Source organism: Genypterus blacodes, unplaced genomic scaffold, assembly GCF_046128005.1.
Source record: "Genypterus blacodes isolate CSIRO-AG114 ecotype Tasmania unplaced genomic scaffold, CSIRO-AGI_Gbla_v1 ptg000284l_1, whole genome shotgun sequence".
NCBI classification, from domain to species: domain Eukaryota; kingdom Metazoa; phylum Chordata; class Actinopteri; order Ophidiiformes; family Ophidiidae; genus Genypterus; species Genypterus blacodes.
This window is the reverse complement of record NW_027467075.1, coordinates 169999-192050: the sequence shown is the minus strand read 5'-3', so window position 1 is coordinate 192050 and position 22052 is coordinate 169999. Positions and strand designations below refer to the sequence as shown.

General features: G+C 50.0%; 2 protein-coding genes across 8 annotated transcripts; one reads left to right on the top strand and one right to left on the bottom strand.

Annotated features, from left to right (window-relative positions):
• Positions 1-1320: 1320 nt before the first annotated feature.
• Positions 1321-15144, bottom strand: nisch (nischarin). 7 transcript variants are annotated; one of them, XM_076172118.1, is made up of 27 exons: positions 14886-15120; positions 14135-14218; positions 13810-13992; positions 12617-12665; positions 12201-12364; positions 11963-12058; positions 11757-11852; positions 11521-11673; positions 11196-11264; positions 10835-11020; positions 10615-10743; positions 10310-10423; positions 9675-9867; positions 8073-8257; positions 7857-7939; positions 7438-7707; positions 6967-7277; positions 6563-6792; positions 5998-6422; positions 5718-5906; positions 5234-5372; positions 4449-4599; positions 4245-4364; positions 3960-4124; positions 3011-3183; positions 2738-2892; positions 1321-2574 (listed from the first exon to the last, which is right to left on the bottom strand). In XM_076172118.1, the coding sequence occupies exons 1-27, from the start codon at positions 14964-14966 to the stop codon at positions 2247-2249; spliced, it is 4521 nt and encodes a 1506-aa protein (XP_076028233.1). In that variant the 5' UTR covers positions 14967-15120; the 3' UTR covers positions 1321-2246. The 7 variants fall into 7 exon arrangements, with proteins under 7 accessions (XP_076028233.1, XP_076028234.1, XP_076028238.1 ...); XM_076172119.1 differs by having other exon boundaries at positions 7438-7683; XM_076172120.1 differs by lacking the exons at positions 1321-2574; positions 2738-2892; positions 3011-3183; ... (8 more) ...; positions 7438-7707; positions 7857-7939 and having other exon boundaries at positions 8120-8257; positions 9667-9867; positions 14886-15144.
• Positions 15145-16829: 1685 nt separating this feature from the next.
• Positions 16830-18409, top strand: LOC142987917 (uncharacterized). The gene has a single exon (XM_076136877.1). The coding sequence runs from the start codon at positions 17285-17287 to the stop codon at positions 17912-17914; it is 630 nt and encodes a 209-aa protein (XP_075992992.1). The 5' UTR covers positions 16830-17284; the 3' UTR covers positions 17915-18409.
• Positions 18410-22052: the final 3643 nt, after the last annotated feature.

The following is a 22052-nucleotide window of genomic DNA, read 5'->3' as shown; positions in this document are numbered from 1 at the left end:
TGCACTTAAAGGGAAAAATCAACAAAATAAAGGTGTGGAGATTCACGGACAAACGAGACGATCGGGGCCGATCAGCTGTTCTCTTCATTCAACCCGATGACGTCATACACGCGACGTAGCGGGACCGCGGCAGGTGTCTAACCAGGCGAAATGAAATGGACACGCTTTTAAAAACACCGCGCTGGACGCCGCGCGAAATTGTCACGTCTATGAACACTGGAGAGCCAGCCGGTAAGAAGTCAGACTTTGGATCCGCGATCTAAAGAAATGTGACGCTGCGCCTGGATTGTTGTGCCGTGGCGTTTATTAATTATATTAGGCTGGCCACAACTAAGACCAAAGCCCGAAACGGATTCAGATCCACAATGGAGGCAACTCTGAGAGTTTGCCTTTCCTCCATTCCACCTAGACTAGATCTGATCATGTCTGAGGTGTGTAAGAAGTAAAATAATGGAGTTGTGACTGTTATTTTTCATTTGTCACTGTTATGAAGAGCAAGTGCTCTGCCATGCACCTTTAAATTAACTAGCAGATTAGAAGGCTGTATTTTCATTTGCACTTTACTTTTGCTTATACAGTTTATTTATTTAACAAGAAAACATTTTGAATGTATTTATTTTATCACCCCCATAATTTTATCACGTTTTATCACATGTGCTGGTTTATGTTTGAAAAATGGATAAATACCTTTGTGATGAGCACATGGTTCATGTCACTTGACAAGGTTTAGGCCTGTTAAACTATGAGTAGATTAGTTATAGTTATTGAATACAAATAAATCAAAAGTAAGTTTAACAGTAGTCTTAAATTAATTTATTCAATAATCCCCTGCACGTTTTTTAACACCTTATTCATCAGCACTCATTTAGTTAAATTAAAAACACACTAAATTAAATAAGTTAAGTATTCACCAAGCTGCTGTTTGTACACGTTATTTTATATGTTGTCTTCTGTTGTCTTTTTCTGTTTCTGTTTCTGTTATACGTTGCACCCAGAACCACAGCAAATTCCTCTTAAGTGCAAACTTAATTGGCAAATACAGTTTCTGATTCTGATTCTGATAACCAATTCAGTGTTAATATTTGAATGGGCCCCAGCCCGTCTGTACTGGAAAGGTTGGGCCCCGAGGTCAAAAAGGTTAAGAACCCCTGCTCTAGGGGGTTTGTGAGAATTGTTACCACACATATGAAAGCCCCAGAGAAGCAAATTGACAAACCGCTTCTGCTTTGAGGGGAATTTGTACAGCTCAAATTCGACCTAAAACCTCACAAACTGTTTGTCCGAATCCAAACAAAAGAGGAATCTCTGCTGCGTCTTGGCTTCAGTTCAGTGGCGTTCTCCTTTAATGACTGTAAACGCCGGCCGTGATGACGCTGAGGATTCAACACGGGCCGGCTTCTCCTTTATACCAAACACATAAAATACAATCAAGTAAAACAAATACAAAAGATAATACTCAACAATAAGAACAAATGTGACAGAAGAGTACAAAATCATGTCCATCAGTGAAGTCTTAGTAATAAGATCATATTAACAAACAGCTTCAATATCCAGTCCATAACACTGCTTCATCCAAGAGTGTGTGAGGAGTGTGTGTGCGCGTGTGTGTGTGGATCCTTATTTCACACACAAAACCAGGTTTTAAGGCGTCCGTAGCACGTAAACGAGGTCGGTAGTGGAACTCTCACACATTTGGAGTCGTCTGAATTATATTTAGTTTGGCTTTGGATTGAGCTAAGCTAGCAGTTTCCCCCTGCTTCCAGTCTTTGTGCTAAGCTAGGTTGACACAAACACCTTCGTCTCCTCATGAGTCTCTGAGTGAGGAAGAACCTCCATCATGAAATGCTACCTTAACCCTCTGGAGTCATTTTGTGGTTTTACTTTGAAGTTTTCCCTTGTTTTCCATGTTTAACAGGAAGCCGAATGCTTAATCAATACTTTGTGTTTTCTAGAGATAAGAGCATTTTTTGTAATTTGTAAACTGAAAGCCAAATTTAATAAAGACCAAAGCCTTCAGACTCCAGGGCGTTAAGGTGGACTTATTGCACTAAGGAATATACAGTAAATCTCCTGTGGAATGTTTGCGGCGCCCCCTGCTGACCAATATCAGCACTGTCCGTCTGTCTGTCCGTCCGTCTGTCTGTCTGCTCTGAGCAAGGTCGCAGCTCCTTCCTACGTGACTCCAGCAGCAGCTCTGTGTCCTCTGGGTCCTGCTAACCCAAACACACATCCTGTTTATCGCTGCGTCATCCCGTGAGCTCCACAGGAAGCTCGCGGCTGCAGAGCGCCTCCCACTGGCGTGCGAGGAGGGAGATCAGCCTCTCTCTGCTGTCAGCTCCCGGGACAAAGATGCACCACTGGACTTCGCCCTCTGCTCCTCCGCTAGCCCCGCCCCCTCTGGGCCGAGTCTCCTCCCCCCCGGCGGTGAAGTGATCCATGGTGAGGTGGCACAGCAGGTCCGGCCCCGGCAGGTCGTCGAAGACCAGGGTGAGCGCCTGCGGGTAGGTCTGGTAGCCCAGCAGGACGCGGTCCAGGTCCCGGATCCGTCGAGCCTCCCGCAGCTGATAGCGCTCCCTGGTGGAGGATAAAGAAACGTTATCTCCATTATTCCCTCAGCATGAGTCACAATACAAGGTGGCACTGCTCAGTTCATCTCTTCTTCTTCATTTAAAGCCACAAGAATGAACTTTGCTCTTTGACCCAGGTGACAGACATGTGAGGCAGGGCGACGCCTCACCTGGACGGAGGTTCTTTGGCAAAGTTGGGCAGAGGATAGCTGACATAGTCTTCATCCAGCAGGAACACATCTGTACTGGTGAGGATCAGGGTCCTGGGCTGTAATACAGCTGAGGGTGCAGAGGGAGGGGGGGCAGGCTGACTGGGAACACAGACCTGGAGGGAAAACACCAGAAGAAGAGAGTGAGACATTCAACAGGCAGGAAAGACAGGCAAAATAAAACAAAAGCCTAAGAAATGAGATGAAATCCATGTCTGAGAGGGAAACACAGACCTGGAACACCAGCAGGTACAGCAGGATGTTGAAGGAGCGTGAGGAAGATGATGCTGAGCTGCCCGGAGTTTTCCTCTCTGCAACGATGAAGGTCAGGTCCCCCATCTCCTCCTCGCTGGGGTAAATGAACTTCACCCGGCTGCTGTGGACCAGCTCGTAGTTCTGCATCTTACCTGCAGGGGGAGACGCAGCAAAGTCAGAGGGGTGGAGGGAGGGAGAGAGGGAGAGACAGACAGAGAGAGAGAGACATGGAGAGAAACAGAGAGAGAGAGAGGGAGAGAGGGAGAGACAGAGAGAGAGAGACATGGAGAGAAACAGAGAGAGACAGACAGACAGAGAGAGACATGGAGAGAAAGAGAGAGAGAGGGAGAGACAGAGAGAGAAACAGAGAGGGAGAGAGGGAGAGACAGACAGAGAGAGAGAGAGAGACATGGAGAGAAACAGAGAGAGAGGGAGAGACAGAGAGAGAGAGACATGGAGAGAAACAGAGAGAGAGAGAGAGGGAGAGACAGAGAGAGAGAGACATGGAGAGAAACAGAGAGAGGGAGAGAGGGAGAGACAGACATGGAGAGAAACAGAGAGAGACAGACAGACAGAGAGAGACATGGAGAGAAAGAGAGAGAGGGGGAGAGAGGGAGAGACAGAGAGAGAAACAGAGAGAGAGAGAGGGAGAGACAGAGAGAGAAACAGAGAGAGAGGGAGGGAGAGAGGGAGAGACAGAGAGAGAGAGACATGGAGAGAAACAGAGAGAGAGAGGGAGAGAGGGAGAGACAGAGAGAGAGAGAGAGACATGGAGAGAAACAGAGAGAGACAGACAGACAGAGAGAGAGAGACATGGAGAGAAAGAGAGAGAGGGAGAGACATGGAGAGAAACAGAGAGAGAGAGAGGGAGAGAGAGAGAGACATGGAGAGTACTCTAGTAATCCAGGTGACATGGGGACTCCTGTACCTGTGTTTGTGTTGGTGAACTGTGAGTAGAAGTCCTGCTCAGACGGCTCAGGAGGAGGAAGCTGCTGCTGCTGCAGACTGAGGGCAGACATGAGCTCCTGCAGGAAAAGACCCGTCCCATAGCTGTCCCTGCTGAGACAGCACACGATCTGATCAGCTGAGCGACCTGAACACAGAGAGAGGGAGGGAGGGAGGGAGAGAGAGGGAGAGAGAGAGAATATGAGCGTCCCATAGCAGTACAGATGTTACACTCATGTTCATTTTGCTGCTCCTTGCACTTCCATACCTACAACCCTGAAGTACTGATCAAACAGTCCCACGTTGACAGACAGCAGATCAGAGAGTCTGATGGACAAACAGCAGCACAGACAGACCTCCGGATCCACAGGGTCACTTAGATCCAACACTGACAGACAGACAGACAGGAAGTGAGGACGTTTAGCTGTGTTAATGTTATTTTATTTTGAAAGGCTTATAAATCTGGCCTTACTGGAGTGATGTCCGAGTGCAGAGGCAGAGTCTTCCAACAGGAAGTAGATGGCGTCGGTGGAGAGCAGCAGACAGCAGGTGAGTTCAGCCTCGGGGGATTTGTAGAGAACCACAGACAGCCACAAGACCTGTTTCACCTCCTCCGTCTCTGACTGGCAGACAGACAGACAGAGAGAGACAGACAGGGGAAGTGATGTTAAAATACATTACATTCCCTTCAGGCCTTCATACTTCATTCTACACACTTCTACTGTAATCAGCCTGTCTGTCCTTCTCTGACTCAGCTTCATCTCAGCTCCACGATGCTGCTGGTTGATGTTTGTAGCTCTGCTAGACACTCGGCTCTGCCTGGAGACACAGAGCTCCTATCTGAAGAGGACTGAGGGACCACCAGATCCTGATCCTACTGATCCAGACCCTACTGATCCAGACCCTACTGATCCAGACCCTACTGATCCAGACCCTACTGATCCAGATCCTACTGATCCAGACCCTACTGATCCAGATCCTACTGATCCAGACCCTACTGATCCAGACCCTACTGATCCAGATCCTACTGATCCAGACCCTACTGATCCAGACCCTACTGATCCAGACCCTACTGATCCAGACCCTACTGATCCAGATGTGAGTTTTAGTCTTAGGGCTGCTGTACTGTCCGGACTCTCTGGTACCCTCTAGTGGTCACCAAGTAGAAATGCAGGACAAACATCTAAAATAATGGTCTTTGCACAAAATCATAAATTGAAATAAAGAAGTGTGTGTGTGTGTGTGTGTGTTTTCTACCAGAGCTATATAATTGTGAAAGTAGGACAGCAGCTTGTGTCCTCCCAGCCCAGCCAGGAGCTTCAGCCCTTGTGAGAGACCCGGGGTGAGGTGAGGAGACGGCTGGTTGTCTTCTACTGGGAGCTGTGAGGAGTCCCAGCTGAGAAGGCACAGAGAGGAGGAGGAGGAGGAGGAGGAGTCCAGGGCAGACACAAGGAGGAGGGGAGGAAGACAAAGAGGTTAATAAACACAGAAAGCTCATACCTCTGCCAAGGCACAGCAAGTCAAAATGAGTCTTGTTCCAATAGAATATTTTCTTAACTAATCCAAAAGTTATCTGATGTCCTCTCTGGAAAGTCCACACATAAACAAAACGGTGAGTTCAGGGTTAAAGATTAAACTCAAACTCAGTCACTGATTCTATGGAAACCGTAATCTTCTGGAGATCTTTGGTGTTCATCAATCAAAGTACCACAGCACACACAACAGTTTGAGTCCAGTTTACCTGCTGGAGTGCAGAGGTTCTGTTCTGCTTTGGTGTTGGCAGGCCTGAGGTAGGGACACCATCTTCAGCCCCTCTAGAGAGGCTCTGCGCTGGCTCAGCTCCCCCAGGAAGGAGCGCCTGTGCTGAGAAAGAGGAAGCAGGAGGAGCAAGCTCTGCCCGCCCAGCAGCAGCTCCACGCCGTGACTCCTCCTGGACACAAGAGTGGGAGAATGTGGATCGCATCCCGTCTTTGGTCTGCAGGTAAAAGAGGAGGTCAGTGATCCAGACACAGACTCCTTACCTGTGGTGGTGCTTTGGGTCGGAGCAGGCGTCTCTGGGGCCGGTGTCCACCTCTCTGGGGTGAAGGGTCACCAGGCCCAGAGGGACACGGACCAGCCTGGACCAGGAGGAGGGATGGAGGTCCGTGCTGCTCCGGTCTCTTTCTGCCAGCTCTTTGAAGTCCACCTTCAGCACCCAGAGGTGTCTGTGGGTGAGGAAGAGGAGAAGGGGGAGCCCGGGGTCCTCTGCTCCATCCTTAGACGGCACCAGCGGTGAGAGGACGTCTCTCAGGAGGGGCTGAGGATCCAGGTCGGGGGAGGAGGAAGAGGAGGAGGTGGTGAGGAGGTGGGCAGGGTAGCCTCCCTGGGCTCCCTGGCTCTCCTCCAGCTCCCAGGAGTTAAGGAGCGAGTGGAGGAACAGCTGAGGAGGGTGGAGAGGATCTGCTGGCTGGAAGAGAGGTGAGAAGGTTTGAGTTACAAGCAGACTTTGGCCTAAAGAACAAAGACTTCATATTCAAACTCTGCTTTGGAAACAAAACCTGAGAGGAATGAGCGGAACGTTAGAAGTTCTCCATCCTGCTCTCTCACCTGGAGCTGAAGCAGCGCCGCCAGCTCCGCCCTGGTCTGTCTGACGGCCTCGGGCTCAGAGAACAGGTACCAGCGGGTCGGACCGGACTGAAGGCCGAGGGCGAGGCAGGAGTCTGGGAGGCCGGGCCGGCAGCAGAGCGACAGGTTGGAGTAGGGCAGGAGGACGTCTGTGTGCAGGCCTGACAGCACCTCCTCCTCCTCCTCCTCCACCCAGGCACTCTGCTCCTGGTCTAACACAGAAGAAGACGATTACATCATCCACTCAGGCCCATCAGCACTTTGTGAAGAATAAGCCACGCCCACTCAACTTTGGCAGCCAATTTGATCAAAACGTTGAAGGAAAGTTTAGATTAAAATGAAACGTTTGTCCTGCTTGGTTCAGACATTCTGGGTGTGAATGATACCTTGATCCTGATTGGCCCAGGAGGGATCAGCTGACGTGTGCAGCAGGCCGAGCAGCCGGTCTGTCAGCAGCAGACACGTCACCTTCTGCTCCACCACCTCCTCCTCCACCCGGACACAGTAGCACCACAGAACCCTGTTGATCTGCACCTCCTCCTCCTCCTCCTCCTCCTCCTCCTCCTCCTCACACAGCTCCACCTGCTGGTCGGGCTCTTCTGTGGGAGGAGCATGGAGGGGAGTGGAGGGGTTGCAGACTGAGTCCTCCATGGAGTCGGTCAGGCTCATCTCAAAGTAGCCGTCCCTGGAGCCGGGGCTAGAAAGGGGAGGAGTTTGGGGGGAAAATGTAATCTGATGATTGGATCAATATGAGGCTGATAGAAATCAGCAGAAGCCAATAAGAACTTCTGTAAACTGTCAGACACACAGATTTAACAGGACACATGAACAGTGGGAGAAGGTTGCTGGTTGAATACCTGGGCGAGTCCACGTCTGTGCCATCGACGGGGCGATGGACGTCTCTGGAGTCGGACCTCTTCTCCCCGGCCTCCAGCTCCTCCTCCTCCTCCTCCGTCTTCTTCATCTCATGATCCTTCAGGGTGAGTCGGAGCCACTGGGAGAGTCGGGTGAGGAAGTTTTTGTTGGAGGAAAGCGAGAGGAGGTGGGAGGGGAGCAGGGGACGCCCGGAGGTGCTGCAGGAGGTGCAAGGGGCTTCAACAGGTCTAACAGGGGAGGAGCAGAGAGTACTAGAGTGTAGAGAGAGAGAGAGAGAGAGAGAGAGAGAGAGAGAGAGAGAGAGAGAGAGGCAAAGACAAGACAAGACAAGACAAGACGAGAGACAAGTCAGCTGTGGGAGGATGGGAGGAGTCAGTAACACAATCCAGCTGATACTGACCTGTCTGTGGTACTTGGAGCAGTCGTGCTGTCCTTACAGAGCTTAGGCGCAGACAGACAGACAGCAGGTTGTTGGATCTGGACCTGCAGATCAACACATAGTTTAAAACCAAGCTGCCATAGAGGAGTCTAAACACCAGCTGAGTGTGTGTGTGTGTGTGTGTGTGTGTGTGTGTGTGTGTGTGTGTGTGTGTGTGTGTGTGTGTGTGTGTCTGACCTGGGCGAGGTCAGCAGACAGGTTGTGTGTATTGGTACTGGAGCTTGATGGGAGAGGGGTGGTGTCCACAGGAGGAGCAGCAGGAGCAGGAGCAGAATGAGGAGCAAGAGGAGCAAGAGGAGCAGGAGGAGCAGGAGGAGCAGGAGCAGGGGGGGAAACTAGGGCTTCTTCTCTGATCGTCACTTCTGTAACAACAAAGCAAGAGGAGAGTTCGTTGCTGCTGACAGTCAGAACATCACCAGCACTTTAACACTTCATTCAGGCTGTGATTCACACAACAAACACACTTTATTTAATGTCATACATCTTATATACGCCTGTAAAGTGACTACAAGCATCAGTGTTCGACCAAGAATCAGCAGTGAGTCAAACTGAAGCCCCTCCTTCCCCTTCGCTCTTCATCAATGAAGTTAGAATCATAAATAAGAACAATCAGAGTGCTCCTGCTGTCTCCTCCTCTCTGTGTGCGACGGGCCACAGCTCTGTGCTCACACTCAGTCACAGCTCTAAACCTCACCAGGAGTGAGAGTGAGAGTGAGAGTGAGAGCGAGTGAGAGCGAGCGAGAGAGTGAGTGAGTGAGTGAGTGAGTGAGTGAGTGAGTGAGTGAGTGAGTGAATTAGAGTGAGTGTGTGAGTGTGAGTGAGTGTGAGCGTGAGTGAGTGAGTGAGTGAGAGTGAGTGTGTGAGTGTGAGTGTGAGTGTGAGTGTGAGTGAGTGAGTGAGTGAGAGAGAGTGTGAGTTAGTGAGTGTGAGAGAGTGAGTGAGTGAGCGTGTGAGTGTGAGAGTGAGTGAGTGTGAGAGTGAGTGAGTGTGAGAGTGAGTGAATGAGAGTGAGTGTGTGAGTGTGAGTGAGTGAGTGAGTGAGTGTGAGAGTGAGTGAGTGAGTGAGTGAGAGTGAGTGTGTGAGTGTGAGTGTGAGTGAGTGAGTGAGTGAGTGAGAGAGAGTGTGAGAGTGAGTGAGTGAGTGAGTGAGTGAGAGAGAGTCAGTGCGTGAGTGGGTGCGGGTGAGAGTTAGAGAGTGAGTGCGAGTGAGAGGATCAGGTCTCTCTCACTCACTGCTCCTGGAGCTTTAACCCCTCCTCCTCCTTATCTGGTTCATGGATCTGCAAACCACAGACAGAGTGAAGGCGTGATGTAAAAGGCTGACGCAAGCGTTGAGCCACTAAAGCTGCCAGTAGCTGCATGTCTTTGCTGTACAAACCCTGTACACACACACACACACACACACACACACACACACACACACACACACACACACACACACACACACACACACACACACACACACACACACACACACACACACACACACACACACACACACACACACACACACACACACACACACACACACACACACACACACACACACACACACACACACACAAAAGCAAAGCACTGCTGACAGGAGAGGAGAGGAGAGGAGAGGAGGAGCTGCAGCTGATCAGGCAGCATAGAGCAACTCAGCCTCAGTCAGAAGCTGAAACAGGCCTGATTAGAAAACTTCTCCCTTTGAATCATCTTCATCATTTCCTGTCTTCCCCCCCCCCCCTCCCCTCCCCTCCCTCTAACCCCCCCACAGTCTGATACATACATGATTACCTTGTCTGGGGCAGGCAGCCTGCTGGGCCGGACAAGAGGCAGAGGGAGAAGAGGAGGAGTAAGAGGAGGAGTAAGAAGAGACGACAGCGGGAGGAGCAACAGTCAGGGAGCGGCAGAAAGAAGAAGAAGAGGGGAGTGAGGAGGAGAGCTGAGGAGAAGGAGCAGCAGCAGACAGTCCGGTCTCCTCACTGATCTGACGAGGGGGACAGAGAGGAGGAAGCCTTCAGAAAGACCGTTCATCCTGCACCTCCTCCTACACCTCACTACAGGGCACAGCTATCACACAGAGTAATTGATCCATCAGCTGATTGATTGATTGATTGATTGGTCAGTTGTACAGAGACGGTGAAGAAAATACAGAACAGGTGAGGGAAAGATGGATCATCTCTGAGGTCTCATCCAGGTTTAGGTCCTACACTCAGTCACTCTGGAGTCAAAGCATGGAGTCAAAGCACCATGGGAACAAACACATGCATCTATCTGAGGGTGCAGGACGTGAAGGGTTAAACAACCTGAAGAGAATGAGAACAACAAGGTCCATTTAACTCTAACGTCTTAAAACACATGACTGACTTTGATTGACAGGCCCCAGTGGAGCCTCTGAGTGTAGAAGGAGAGGGACAGAGAGTCTTTACCCTCTTCTCACTGCTGCTCAGCCGCTCTTTGGCTTCCTTGGCTTTCTGAATGGCTTTCAACACTTCCACCGTGTCCAGCTCCTTCTCCGTCGTCACCGTGCCGTCCAGACACACCTGACACACAACATGACATCATCACAAAGGAAGCCTGGTCCTCAGGGCCCCCGTAGGGGTCAGGGGGGTCCTGAGGTTCAGTCAGGAACAGGTTTTGATGGTGATTGACCTGAATGTAACTTCTCTATCTGTATTTGTATGTAGAGACTATGGGTCATGAATGAAGATAAGAACACGTGGTTCTGTTGTACCTCTGTGGCCCGGTCTCCAAACTGGGCCAGGACTTTAGTTCTGTAGTCTGGGATGATGCACATGGGGTTACTGGAGAGGTTGAGCTTCTCCAGGCAGGGCAGAGAGCTGATGTTCCTGATCTCCTCCAGCTGGAAGCACACAGGCCAGTCAACACACTGAACTCAAGGTCTGAGGAGGTCCCAGGAGGAGCATCGTACTCTATTGGACGGTTTTTCTTACCTGGGCCAGCTGGTTGTGGCTGAGGTCCAGGTTGACCAGAGAGTAGAGCTTGGTGAGGCCCGACAGCGCCTCCAGCTGGTTCCCGGCCAGGCTGAGGGTCTTGATGTTGCCCAGGCGAGTGTGAGCAGCTTCCAGGAGGCGTACGGCGTTATAGGACAGATCCACATGGACCAGGTTGTACAGGTACTGCAACCACACGAGCACAGTCAACACTTCTGACTAAGCCTCTTCACTTTCCATACACATCTATGTAAACACGAGCTGAGGAAGGTGTGTGTGTGTGTGTGTGTGTGTGTGTGGGCCTCGTGTCCTGACAGGACTCAGCTGGGAGGAGAGGGGAGTCCAGCGTGTTCTGACATACCTGCAGGTTCTCCACAGAGGACAGCTGATTGTGGCTGAGATCCAGAAATTCCACTTTGGGAACGAGTTTCTGCAGGAGAGAAAGAGACGGCATGAGGCACACACACATCGCTCTCATGGCTCCAGAGCAGACAGGAGTGTGTGTGGAGATAAGAAGAGGTCAAGATGAGTCAATAAGAATTAGATCGCTTGTAAGATTCTGATTTTCTTCAACAGAGTCCAGAAACATCACCAGTTTGTCTGTGCAGCTAAATCAAATCATTTTATTCCTCTACTCTCTGTGTTGTGTGTCAAATTGTGTGTGTGTGTGTGTGTGTGTGTCTCACCACGGAGGCGTCGATGGTGCTGATGTGGTTGTGGCTCATATCCAGAGTGGTCAGGTTCCTCCAGGTGGGGATGACGGCGGTGATGGGACAGCCAGACTCTGCACCCTCAGCGTCCCACTGAGAGAACTCACTGGCCTCGGGTACCAGGATGGACTGGAGAGGCACAACAAAACACATCTGAGTGAGGAAGAGCCTCACATCTCCTACAGAAACCCTAAAGTACTGAGGCCACGCACCAGCATGGTGTCAGTGGAGTGGTGGAGACTCAGAGTGACCAGGCTGGACCTCAGAGACGGCAGACCTTGGATCTGCTGAGACCTGCACTCACTGATCTGTTGAGACAGACAGAGGAAACATCAACACACCTCTTCCTCACGTGTTCACACAGACAGATGATCAGTGCAATGAATGAGGAAGTGACTGAGGACGGACAGACACTCACCTCGATCTGTAGCAGTGACTTGAAGACTGAAAGGTCAAAGGGCAGGCTGCTCTCCTGGATGTTACTGGTTCCTACAGGACCTCTGGCACCTGGGATCTGACCAAGAGAGACAAGAAGACTGGGATGTTCCTCTGCCAGCGACCTTCTGTCTTAGAAATCTGTCAATAACCTTCAGAGGAACCTCCGTCCTCTATACAGAGTCAAGCGTGGCAGTGAAGTGTGAGTTCCATCTGCTCACCTTGAGGTATCTGAGTCTGCAGGTGAAGTCCAGGATGTGTCCCAGGTCCGTCTTGGCGTCTCCGTTGCAGCAGGTGGGTTTGGCCAGACGGAGCTGCTGAGAGACGGCGTGGAGCTGCAGAGGAGAAAGGGAGAAGACCTCTCCGGCCTGAAGGAGCTGCTCGCCTGCAGGACACACAACACACACATGACACAAGATGTTTGGATGTAGAGAACTATAACTTGTTTCTCAGCTGCAACGACTTCAGAGGTCAGAGAAAGGAGAGAGGATGTTTAGAGATACAAGAGAAAGGTGAATGATAGAAATCAGCATGTTGGCTTTATTCTGGGGTTTGAAGTCTTATAGGGGAGAAAGAGAGGAGAGATTTGTGCTGGGGGGTAAAGCAGAGTGGATAAAGATCAGTCAAGGCAGCTCACCTTTATCAAACAGCTCCTCGGCCAGAGCGGCTGTCACACCATTGATCTCCTGAGAGAGAGAGAGAGAGAGAGAGAGAGAGAGAGAGAGAGAGAGAGAGAGAGAGAGAGAGAGAGAGAGAGAGAGAGAGAGAGAGAGAGAGAGAGAGAGAGAGAGAGAGAGAGAGAGAGAGAGAGAGAGAGAGAGAGAGAGAGAGAGAGAGAGAGAGAGAAGAGAGAGAGAGAGAGAGAGAGAGAGAGAGAGAGAGAGAGAGAGAGAGAGAGAGAGACTTCAGGGAGGTTTCATAGAGTCGACGTCATGACTTCAGCTCCTCTGTGATGTTTGAGCTCTGACAGCGTTGTGTTCGATCCCTCAGGCTCTCATCCTGGTCACATTGAGTCACGACGCCTGGAGACGGTCCTGACCTTTGAACTATAAGTCAATCAAATCAAAACACCTTTTACATTCATACAGGCCACGCCCATTTGAACCATTTGAGCCCAATTGTCAAACATTTACAAGTGGACGGCCTGAGGCAGGTCAGGTCAGCGTGACCTCTGTGTTCTCACCACTCTGCTGTGTGGAGAGCAAGGTCACAGCAAACGTGTTGGGAAAGTGTCTGACCTCATTTAAACACAGGTCACATGACCCAGCTGCTGTTAGAGCTGCTGAGAGGTCAGCAGACTTACAAACAGGGACCTCATGTCCTCACAGCTTCACATGATCACACTCACAAGCATCACAGAGGTTTAACACTCAGACTCATCACACTCTTAAGGACTTTTAATCAGAGGCAGACAAGTAGGACGAAGAAGAAGAATGCAAGAGAGCATGACCTTAAACTGGTCCACATGTAACCCACAAGAGTTATTCTGCTGTGCTGTCTTTGATCCTGAGGCCCCGCAGCTTCGTCAGCGATAAAGCAGAGTGTCACCGGGGCAACGTGCGTCATCATAAAGCACCCAGGGCCAAACCATCAAACACACTCACATTATGCAGCGATGGGTATCAGACACTCTGCTTCGGTGTGTGTGTGTGTGTGTGTGTGTGTGTGTGTGTGTGTGTGTGTGTGTGTGTGAGTAAATAGTTTCAATGGTGATACTTTCACTCATCGTTGTTTCAGTAGATGGAGTGAGCTGTTGTGAGGTTCAGGGGTGAGGGCAGGAGGCTGAGGTTCAGGAGCGGGAGGGTGTGTGTCTGAGGCGGCCGTACTCACATAGAGGTGGAAGTGCAGGAAGGAGGCGAGTGGCGTGGGCGTGGCCTGAGGGAACAGCTGCAGCAGCGTCTGCAGGTAGAGCTCCAGCTCCTTCTGCCGCCGCTCCACCAGACTCTTAGAATTCTTCCCCAACATCTTCTTGGGAGGAAGCAGCCGGCGGTCCACCTTCCACTCTGCTGCCAGCTGCAGGGGGAACATGAAGGCTGTGAACCCTGAGATGTTTCCTCCACAGAGCGCCCCCTGTCTGCCCCACTGCACACTCACGTCTTTAAAAGGACCACGCCCCTCTTTCTGCCCTTTAATGAGTCACCTGCTCTGCTCTCACCTTCTCATGGAGGTCGTGGAAGTCACTGTAGCGGTGCTTCACCGTCCATCTGTGCTCATCGTCCATCACATCGATGATGTAGACCTGAAACACAACAGCAGCTCAGATCAAACTGAAGCACAGGAAACTGCTTCTGTCCTTTCTGTGATCACATCCCACTGTGTGCTGGGCTGAATGGAGTTTGAAGGTACAGTACACCAATTTACCAATGCCGTCATAAAATACTACAATTGTGAACCAGAAAAGTACATTTTAATTTAGAAAATGTCATTAATAGCCAAGTTATGAGCAAAAAACTTTACTCAAATTCCATTGAAAGGCGATTTAACTGAAAATCTCTCTCTCTTTATTCTATACATCTACAAACAGGAGAGGCGGGTTCGTGTTCTGATTCGATTCTGCTCGTTCAGGAGCAGCTGATGCTGAGTCACCGGCTCAGACAGGGTCCGGGTTCAGGGGGAATCTGTCATCACGTAATTATGGGTCTGCTCAAGTGGGCTCTGTCGGATCTCTAACGGTACCGACTGAACTACAGCGTTAATATGATCAATATCAGCAATATTTGGGGACTGTGACAGCGAAAGCGAAAGCTAAACCCTCTGACAGCTCGTCTGTCAGCTCCAGGTGACCCAGCCTCACTTCCATGACCAACAGAGCCAAGCACAGACCGGACGTCGCTGTTGACACCATGTCAGCCCTGAATCTCGGCTAACTGAAGCTAGCTCGGTCCCGTAGCCCGGGCGGCTCTTACGGTGTAGTTCTCCACCAGCTCCGACCCGACAACCGCCACCTTCCTCTCCGCCACGCTCTCCGGGAAGCTGGCCGGCTCCATCTCCGGATGAGGACGAAGTTATATTGTGTCTCAGGAGGAATAAACGTGTCGGTGGTTGAATATATGTGAGGGATTCAGAGGAGTGCTGTGCTGCTTCTCGGCTAGCCGCCTCCGTCCGCCATGTTTGTTGTGATGTCGCAGCAGCTGACTTCTTCAAGCGGACAGAACTTTATTTACAGCTTCTGGTGGACAAAGGTTTCTGTCAGACAAATGTGCTTATGTAACGTTATGTATTTAAATATATATATATTTGAAAATACTCTCTTCTCGGTGTCTTTGGTGTTTTAGTGCCTCTGCAATGATCAATCTTTTATTGGATATGATTAAAAAAACACTCAAAGACGTGAATTTCTGTGTTTATTCAATTAAATTTTATGAACCCATTCCCAGCTTTGCCTGGATAAATATAGCTCCTATCTGAAACTGTACTTTGGACCACCAGATCCAGATCCCTCTGATCCAGGTCCAGTGGTGGATCTGCTGATCTCTGTAGGCGACCCAGTGTCAACAGAACCAGCAGTCTGAGTGGTTGTCTATGAAGTAGGAATAATGGTCCAGTATCTTCTACTGATACCTGTCAATGGTTACAGTTGGTCCAATTTTGTCTCTGTTGTGTCTGTATCTGTCCACTCGTCCCTCAGTGATGCAACCCGTCATGAGATGTGAGAGTCACGTGCAGCAGGGCGGAGGTTTCTATAGGACAGATCTCAACTTAAGGACTTTACTGTGTGCAGGGTTCTAAAATGTCTTTCCTGGCCTCTCCTTGTCTTATTTCTTCTGAAGCATTCTGTGGGCGTTCTTCTTCCTGGACCCCTGGCTCTCTTCAACTCTAACCACACTGCAGACTAAACACAACCAAAGTGAATAATGAAGTGTGTTTGTGGAGCAGGGAGAGACGTGTCGTGGTCTTGTCCTGGGCCAAGTCATCTGTGACACAGCTCCCTGATCCTGTGTGTCTATGTGTGGTCAACGTCTGCATGCAGACTTTGAGCTGTGGGACTCTGAAGAATCAAGCAGGTCAAAGTCCAATCTCACTGCAAATGGAATCAACTTGGTGAAGTGAAGCCGGCACACACACACACACACACACACACACACACACACACACACACACACACACACACACACACACACACACACACACACACACACACACACACACACACACCTCCTTAAAAGACAATGATTATGGACAAATCAGGAGAAGAGTGAGAGCCGCAGAGACCTGAGAGGATTCAGTCTCTTTATGGTTATGTGTTCAGTGAGCAGACAGACAGAGAGATCTTATAATTTGTGCTCCCACTCATGTCACTCCTCAGTTGAGTAGTTTAGCAGCCGAAATGATTTCAACATACCAGATTTAAAAGACGGAAACGTCTCGGTTGTGTGCAGTGTGAGAGCCATACGGTGTGTACGTGACATGAACACACACAACTTCCAGTAGTCCCACTGCTGCTGCTGCTCCTCCTCCCCCTCATCTTCCTCCTCCCCCCTCTTCTCCCCCTCTTCCTCCTCCGCCTCCTCTTCCTCCTCCTCCCCCCTCCCTCTTGTTGTTGCTCTAGGCCTGATGTCAGCTTTCAGCAGCAGCTCTGGATCACATTTCAGCTGCTAAATCCGAGGTGGAGCGGTCCATCCCGCCGGGGGGAGAGACCGAACGCTCGACGCGAACACCGAGTACAACCCCCGTTTCCTGTTTGTGGATTTTAGAAGCATCCTAATTGAGCAGAATAACGCATAAACAAATCATTGAAAGCTGTTCACCGTGTAGCGTTGATCATATCTTTCAGAGAGAAACATCCCCGCCTCCACCCCCACTGTTAAACCGGGGAATGGTAGCGTCCAAAGCCTTATATAGGCTCAGACAGACGACGCTTCAGTCACAGCCGAGCACACTGACACACATGACAGAAGCGGGCCGAGACACTGACAAAAAGAGCTTTGAATCATTTAGGAAACATTAACAAGTCCCTCATCAGGTCACTGAAGTGAGCAGAGAGTCGATCTGACTTCATAGACGAGTGAAAACAGAGAGAGAGCAAAATAGAGAGCGAGAGAGAGAGAGGAGGGCGTGACAGGGAGCAGGCAAGCTGCTGCTGCGAGGGGAGGAAGAGCAGGATATGTACCAGCCAGAGCCCGAGGTCAAGAAGAAAAGCCAGAGGGTGGTGAAGAGGTAGACTCGGCCGGCGGGGTTCATCTAGGACTTGAGCCTCAGCCCCGCTCGGAGAGAAGCGAACCCGTCTTTGTTGCTCGGTCTGCTGGGAGGAGAATGTGAAGGAGCGCAGAGGGGAAGGAGGAGAAAGACCGAGAAAGACAAGCCGATGCTGTCAGAGGGGGGCGGGAAGACCTGCCAGCAGCCCCAGCAGCCGCAGCCGCAGCAGCAGCGCCCCGCCAGTCGCAGGAAGCACCGCTGGTCCAAAGGCTGCGTGCAGGGGCGGAGGGCAGGGGGGGGAGGATGGACGAGGGGGCGCACTCACCATCACTATCACCATCATCAGAACCGCCGCCACCATCCCCATCTCCAGCGGCATCAGCACCCCAGGCACATGCAGCAGAGGCAGGGCGACGGAGGCGGCGCCGCGGCGTCCCTCCGGCCCGTTAACGTGAAGGGGAACCGGGCGCGGGGGATGCGAGCCCCGATGAACACCAACCAGTTCCTCATGCACGAGAAGTACCAGCTGCTGCACATGCGCTCCGACTCGGTGGGGAGCGACAGCGGCAGCGGGTCGGACAGCGACACGGAGCTCACCGACATGGACTCGTACCTGGGCGCCCTGGAGAACGCCCGGGGCGCCCTGCTGGACAGCACCGACCCGCTCGGAGCTCCGGGCCAGGTGTTCGTGCTGCAGGAGGACAGTCTGCAGTACTTCCCCTCTGAAGACGACCTGATGCAGAGCCAGAACTTCATGCAGAGGGACTTTGTCGAGTTCTGTGACATTCTGACGTCGTGAAGGGAAACTTTGTTCCCAATCAGACTGAGAACATCATGGAGGTTTGTTTATTATCACAGCAATAAAACAAATCCAGATCATCCAGAGTTTGAGATCATGGAGAAACGGCTGTCAATCACGTGTCATTTTCTTTATAGATGTGTTTGTTTGTTTGTTTGTTTGCCTTCTGGTGTAAAGATTTCTTAAGTATCTCCCTTCAATTGGAGCAAAAGGGGCACGTGAGTGACGTCATCCATTGTTTAGTTTGATAAACGGTTGGTTTGGTGAAGTGGCTCATGTTTTTGTTCATCTCTGGTGGCTTCTCTGCTGCTGCTCCGTTATTGTTGTTGTCATACAAAGACAGATGGGTGGGCAGGGGGAGTGAACCCCAACAGCCAATCAGAGCCGAGCTGGGTGGTCCTGCCTGCAGGTGATTGGACGAAGCTGACTGTCACTTAAAACAGCTTTTTACTGTACAAAGAAGAAAAGACAGAAATAAATACTTGTTTATTTTAATCTGTGCTGATTGTCTGATTTGTGAATTGTTGATAATGCGTCAATCTATGATCTATATAAACAATAATGCAGTGTGGCAGAGCGGAGCAGACGGAGGAGAGGAGGGTCAGTGTGCCACCATGGCGTCAGGACAGACAGCTGCAATACGAACCAGCAGCACAGACACTGATGCATCATGGGAACACAAATAGCACCGTGTTGCTCACATGTGTCGCATTAAAGAGAAATAAGGTCAAATAACAGAGAGCGGGGCAGCGTGTCGTCTCATCAAAGATCACACATGGAGGAATGGAGGAGCAGGACTGAGCGTCTGAACACACGACGGAGAGACAAACATGAAGAAAGCTAGAGGAGAGAAACGCTCTCTGTTCCTGTGAATACTGATCACCTAAAGTGGATTACATCAACTGAAGTGGGCTGGTCACACCCACTCAGGACAGAACGGGAAGTGTAAGCCTCTTTGCCTGTGTGTGTGTGTGTGTGTGTGTGTGTGTGTGTGTTTTATAGACCTAACATTGGAAGCACACGGTGTCGTCCCACTGACCTACAATGTGCTTTACCACCATATGAAGGGTAAACATGGAGAGTGTAGTGCCTTGCTTCAGGCACTGCAGTAGCTGCTGCAGGATGGAACCTGTGACCCTCTGGTGTCTGCTGCATCTCGGCTCTGTTGTTTATCAGACAGCAGAAGCCTCTGATGCACGAGCTCAATCTTTGTTATGCAACACGGCCTCTGATTGGTCAGCAGACAGGAAGAGAGGATGTGGCTGCTGTCATGCCAACACACTCACTCACACTCACACACACACACGCACACACAGTGTCAAGTGTGAGGTATTAATGAAAAGCTAACCGCCCTATAAACAAGTCCAGACAAAGATTTGAATGGCAGTTGGATCACTGACGCACCCTCAAACGCACACACAAAATCACACACACACACACACACACACACACACACACACTTACAGCCATGAATTATGTGAGGAACCACAAACTGTGACCATGTAACTATGATGACAGTTAGAGTGTGAACAGTGTGTATACAGTATCCATATATAAGGTACTTTAGATTACAATCTGTCTGTCTGTCTGTCTGTCTGTCTGAAATATAGAGATCCATACATTCACACACTGAAGGACTTTATATAGGACTCAATATTTACTATCTCTGACCTTTTGACCTTGAAAATCTCCCCACAGTAACTTCAATGATCTCTCTCTTTATTAGTTTAGGAGATATAAGTGGAAATCAATAATGGTTGATCTGTTCTGGAGCTGTGTATCAGTTGAAGGTCCGTTCACACTGTTTGTAGTGCTGAGCTCCATCTCAGCTCCATGATGCTGGCAGCTGCATGTCCAATTGTTATTGATCGGTGACGGCTTTCTGTCATTCCAGCGGTCGTCTCCAAGTGACGCAATGTCAGGATGGTCTCACCATGTTGGGCCGGGATCCGGCAGAACAGAAGTCTTTTGGGTTACTTCATCACACTGTCCACCATGTTGGGAATGCAAGTTCAACCCTCCCCTCATCCTGCCATCTTCGGCCCTCCAACACGGAGGAGATGATCATGTTCACCTCTTTGCTTGCCAGACGCCGCCTGCTGCTGCACTGGAAATCCCTCACCCCTCCCTCTATTTCGCAATGGCTGAAGGATACAATGTATTTTCTTAGACTCGAGAAAATCGAGTACACTATGAGGAACCACACTGATAAGTTCTATCAGAGATGGCAACCTTTCCTCTCTTACTTCACAGATCTACAGGCTATGCCAGACCAGTGACTGATTACCTGAACACACAACAGTTCCTTTTTTCTTTTTTTCCCTAAATTTTAGGGACCCTCCTGGCCCGCCTGTTGTGTGACTTTTTATTTTTTTTTCTGTTTCTCTCCTCTCTCTCTCCCTGTTTATGATTGATCTGTACTAGCCTACATTGCTGTTAGACATCATCCTGTAAAAACTGTAGTTACCCTTTGACATCTTGCAAATCCAATCTACATGTACTCTACCTCAGGGTCTATCTATAAAGTTTAACAACAAAAGTAGTGATGATACAACCTTCCTTCTTTCTCTCCATCTCTCTCTCCTCTTTTCCCTCTTTCTATATAAAAAAATGATCTCCAAAATATCCTACACCTGTCTGCACAATGTCATGTACAATGTTTGCTTCAATAAAAACAAATTGCAAAAAGAACAGAGCCCTTTTATTTCCTGTGACAAATCAACGACTCCAACCAGAAACATGTACAGAAACATCTCCAGGTCCAAAGAGAGCCTCCAAGTCCAGATTTTTACCTCCTAAGAATGCAATTTCAAACATCTCCCCCTCCCTGAGGTGTTAGATGGCTACCAGAACAACGTGAAGGAGTGCATGTCTGACAGCGGGCTGGAGGCCGCAGCAACAAAGGCCGGGTGGCTCCTGGACCTAAGGCCATGCAGAGGTCCTGATGGACCTGTTGGCCTGAGATGGAGTCAATAGGTCACAGGTTCATGTAGGCAGGAGACTGATTATTGATTGTTGAGGGCCTCATAGGTAAAGAAGAGGACCTGAAGAGTCTCCTTTCAGTTGTTCATCTTGTTTTAAAATGACTGCATGTTGTTGTTTAGTGAAGGAGGGAAACTTAAAGGAAAATAACACAGAGAAAACAAATCCATGCATCAATGAAGCGAGGAAGAAGGGGAAGGAGGAAGAGGAGGAGGAGTGCAAAGTTTGATGTTGAACTCAAAGTTTGGAGTGGAAAAGTACAGCGGTCCACTGGGTGGGCGGAGCCATCTCTGAGGAGTGCACAGGGCAGCCAATCACTGCACAGGAAAACACACAGAGCTTAGCAACACCACAAAACACAGAGGCTCCACTCCTGCACTCTGCCTCTTCTGCTGCTCACCACAGAGCTACACACTCAACCAGTCGCACAACTCACTCAAGTTCACTCCTTTTCACATGAGACAGAGTTCATGATCCTCAATCAGAGTTAGTTTAGTTACATCTCTCACTGTCTGTGCCAGAACAGATTGGGTTTATCAGTCATGTGTGGGTATAAAGTATCTCTTGTTCCTCGTTATCCAAGCAAGCACACACACATGCACACACACACACACACACACACACACACACACACACACACACACACACACTCACACACACACACACACAGGAAGGCGAGAGGAATGAGAGCGAGAGTCTGAGGGAGTTGTTATTCTGGTAGCATGAGCCAAACCCTGAGCCATGCAGCCATGTTGAGTCACAAACTTCTGTCCTTCAGTCCTGTTACTGGGGAGTAGCTGTACTTTACTAAACTTTATGAATAAACATACTTGCTCTGTAACTTTGAAATGTTTTCCAATCTTTGTTTCTGCTCCAGCATGAATTCTGAGCACTGTGAGCTCCTCTGTCAGCTCCTCTGGGCGCTATGTCAGCTCCTCTGTGCTGACATGGGTTTTGTTTTGGCAAAGGGAGTTTACCAAAGACGTGCCAGGTCACCGTGAAGGCACCAAGGCCGTCTGATAATCATCCTCTTCCTCATCCTCCCCTTCCTCAAACAGTGCTGGAGCTGCTGCTTCACAGCTTCACACGATGAGAGTCCACTTATGTGACATCGCCTCGCTCCACAATCTCTGCTTCGCAACAATGAAGTTATTTT